Source organism: Myotis davidii, unplaced genomic scaffold, assembly GCF_000327345.1.
Source record: "Myotis davidii unplaced genomic scaffold, ASM32734v1 scaffold134, whole genome shotgun sequence".
Classification (NCBI taxonomy): Eukaryota; Metazoa; Chordata; class Mammalia; order Chiroptera; family Vespertilionidae; genus Myotis; species Myotis davidii.
Window position 1 is genome coordinate 5469866 of NW_006288853.1, and position 3942 is coordinate 5473807.

At 45.7% G+C, this 3942-nt stretch overlaps 1 protein-coding gene across 1 annotated transcript in view; it reads left to right on the plus strand.

The window, feature by feature from the left end:
• OIT3 (oncoprotein induced transcript 3) overlaps positions 1-3942 on the plus strand; it is an 18411-nt gene that overhangs the window by 9646 nt on the left and 4823 nt on the right. Inside the window, exon 7 of the mRNA XM_006761022.2 lies at positions 638-1053. Coding sequence (XP_006761085.1) covers positions 638-1053 — 416 coding nt within the window. The remainder of the gene's footprint in view (positions 1-637; positions 1054-3942) is intronic.

Genomic DNA, 3942 nt, shown 5'->3' on the forward strand with positions numbered 1-3942 from the left:
TGTCGTGATGACATCAGACGTGTGCAGGAAGCGGGGGAAAAGAGGACCTGGATCCTGGGGAGCAGTGCAGAGGCCCTTGTCATCATTTAGTTAAACAAATAGTTTTTATTGAATCTGATGGAGAAAAAATCAGAGCGCTAATAAGACCTGGGGTGAGATATGGAGGAGATGTCCCAGGAGAAGGCGGTCCCTCGTTAGGCAAGTTGTGTTTATTCTATCTGTGCACAATGGCATGGAAATGGCCCCTGAGGCACCAGACGAGGCTGGACATAAAGAACTGAAAATCAAGGAGCAGCTGGAGCTCTGCGTGCGGATGAGGCCAGCACCGGGCTGTGCTGCAGCAGGATCAGCAGGTCTGGACTTACAGAAAACGTGACACACAGAAGCTGCTCTCTCCCAAAACATACGAGCTTTGAATTTGCTGATTCTGCATAGCTCGGGTTTTCTGAGTAATAGTCCAAAGGAATGTGTGGGTTGACCACGAAGTAGTATGCAAAAAATTATTAAAAGCTTCAGGCTTCAGCAACCAAATTTCTAACGTGTTTTGAGGTTTGGAGATTGTTATGATTAAGGGGGGGGGGGGACTGTAGAAATGAAAGTAAAATCTCTTTCCTCTCTTACCCCCGGCCTGGCTCAGGTGATAAATGACAAGATCGTGGCCAGCAACCTTGTGACAGGTCTACCCAAGCAGACCCCAGGGAGCAGCGGGGACATCATCATCCGAACCAGCAAACTGCTGATCCCCGTGACCTGCGAGTTCCCACGCCTGTACACCATTTCCGAAGGCTACGTTCCCAACCTTCGAAACGCCCCGCTGGAAATCATGGGCCGCAGTCACGGCATCTTCCCGTTCACTCTGGAGATCTTCAAGGACCACGAGTTTGAAGAGCCTTACCGGGAAGCATTGCCCACCCTCAAGCTTCGAGACTCCCTCTACTTTGGCATTGAGCCCTTGGTGCACGTGAACGGCTTGGAAAGCCTGGTGGAGAGCTGTTTTGCCACCCCCACGTCCAAGATCGACGAGATCATGAAGTACTACCTTATCCGGGATGGGTAATTATGCTGCTTAAACCGGTTATTACTCCCAGTTCACATCCGACCTCTAAGTGCACCAGTATGCTCAGTCATTCCCCAGAATGGCTTGGCGTTCTTGCGAACTCTTAATTAATTCAGAAACCATTTATTGACATTTTGGAGGTGGAAACTGGTGAGGGAGAGGAGAGTCAAAAATGACTCCACGGGATCTGGCTCAGATGGCCACCTAGGTGCCATCAATCAAGACAAGAGGATATAAGTAGAAAAGCAGACTTGAGGTTAAAATACTGAGTGTGATCATTCTAAATAACAATATTGAATTGTTAACGCCAGGAGGATGCACAGGACGAGAAGTTCAGGGGGCATTGGGAAGTGCCTGTCAGTTAGACCCAGGAACAAGGTCAGGACCAGAGATAAAAGAGAGAATCACCCTGTTTGTGGTCGAAACTGTGGGATTGATTAACCTGCTCAGAGAGGGCAGGGCGTGAGTGCCAGGTGGGGGCTGACAAGTGCGAGGGGATGAGGAAGTGGAAGCAGCCAATGTAGACGCCTCTTTTAAGACGCTGTTTTGATGAAGAAGTAGTTGGTAGCTTTTAGGAAAAGAAAGATCAAGCAAATGTACTTTTGTTAGCTTGCTTTATACAAAGGGGACTTCCGTATTTCCTAAGGCTCCTTGGATTAAGAACCGTGTGTCTCAAGGTATCATTGGAAGCTCAGCAGTTATCACGCCCGTTGCTCACGTTCCCAGAGTGTGCACACTGAAACCCACACTCAGTGTGGTAGCTCATCAGTGTCCTCCTTGTCCTCATGTCAGAGGGCATACCTCAGGCAGGCCGGGAGCTGCAGCGTAAAGGGAAATGGCCTAGTAGGATCGCAGCAGTGTGCCTCCTGCCGTGCACGTCACTACCTGGCCCAATAGACCCTTGGAAACATCTGCTTTGCTTTTACTTCTCCACATCTCTCACCACTGCTGCTAACAACCTCTTGCTAAGTGATTTTCAATTTCTGATGCACATTAGGATCAACTGAGAAACTTAAAAAAAAAGAAAAGCCCAGCTGGTGTGGCTCAGTGGTTACATGTCAACCAGGCAATCATGGTTCAATTCCCAGTCTGGGCACATGCCCAGGTTGCAGGCTTGATCCCCAGTAGGGGGCATGCAGGAGGCAGCTGATCAATGATTCTCTCTCATCATTGGTGTTTCTCTCTCTCTCTCTCTCCCTCTCCTTTCCTCTCTGAAATCAATAAAAATATATTTAAAAATAATAATAACAAAGCCCAAACCTCATTCTCTCTATTCCACTCTTACTGACTTAATTCCAGCCCTCATTATCTTTCAAGGGGACAGCTATTACAGCCACCTAACAGCACAGCCTGCTAAATCTCAGTTCTCGGCTCCAGGGTCCCTGGGTAGCCAGTCAAAAGGAAAACACACAGGTTGTCACACCCCCGTTGAAAACTTTTTAATGGCTCTCGATTTCCTTTGGTTGGTAACTGTTTACCAGAGGGAATGCTCTGGCTTCAGATTCCTGCCGTCCCCTTGGCGTGCTTTTAGAGGATGGAAATCTGTCATTCTGAGCTGCTGCGGACGGCCAGGGGCAGGTCTCACAGGGACCCACAGTCCTTTGGATTTATTGCCATCTTAGAGTGATCGCCAGAAAGGTTTAAAAGGAAAAGTAGAAGTATCCTTTTTTATTTATTTATTTTTAGTCACATATTCAATGCTCTGTAGATTAGGGAATTGATTTCCTTTTGGGAGAAGAGTGGATTTTGGCTCCTTTTTTGATTTTTTTTTTTTACAGTTTTAGTGGAGTACTATTGGCAACAATAAATACACATATTTAAAGTATACAGTTTGTATATATTCATGAAGCTATGACTACCATCAAAATAGTGAGCATTTCTCTAACATCAAGAGTTCTCTTCTGCCTCATATTTCCTTTGCAAAAATAAATGTAAAATCATTCCTCACTTACTGGGAAAACATGTAATCTGCAACCTCAATTAAGCTTGTGAAGTTTATTAATATATTCATTATTCAGACTCTCCGTTAAGGACATCTTTTAAAATTCAGACAGTTCTAAGAAGCTGTGCTACTTAATTTTCCAGCCCTCGGTGCATACAGAGCAGAAAAAAGAAAGCTGTGGAAGAAATTAAAGTGCTTACAAAGTAGAAGGCAAGAACTCAAAGACACAGCTGTGTAGGCCAATTTAGTAAACAGGCAAATAGTCCCATCTCCATTACAGTAATGGGATTATAGTAACGGGGCACATGAGATAATCCCTCAAAATAAAACCCAGCTCTCAGCGTGGCTCACTGTGCCTCCCCCTCTGACCTCCACCCTCTCCAGTTTCTGCTCAGGCCGAAGGGAACTGTGAGCAAGTCCCAAACGCTCTTGGTCCTCACACCCTCCTGACTGCGCCTGCTGTTCCTCTGCCTGCAGTCTTCTCTCTTCCTGTGTGGTTTTTACCGGTCCTTCAAGATGCAGCAAGGTTATTTCCTCCATGAAGCCTTCCTGGGTTCCTTCCAACCTGACTAGAAACCATCCTTCCTTCTACTTCCGCCTCAGTGCCTAGCCTACAGTGAGGCTCACTGAATATTTGCGTAATGAATTATTTTTTAAAATGTTATTTTACATCTCCATTTATCTCCCCTTTGCCTTCTTCCACCTCTTCCCACACCCCCTTCCCTCTGACAATCACCATACTGTTGTCTGTGTTCATGAGTCTCTGTTTTTGCTTAAGTTCTTCACCTTTCTCACCCAGCCCCCCAACCTCCCTCCCCTCTGACAGTAATCAGTCTGCTTTGTAACTATGAAGTCTAATGAGTCTTTGAATAAGTATTTATCATAATAGTGCAGAGCCCTTAAATAAACATAATGTAGTTTACTTACACTTATAAATTGTTTG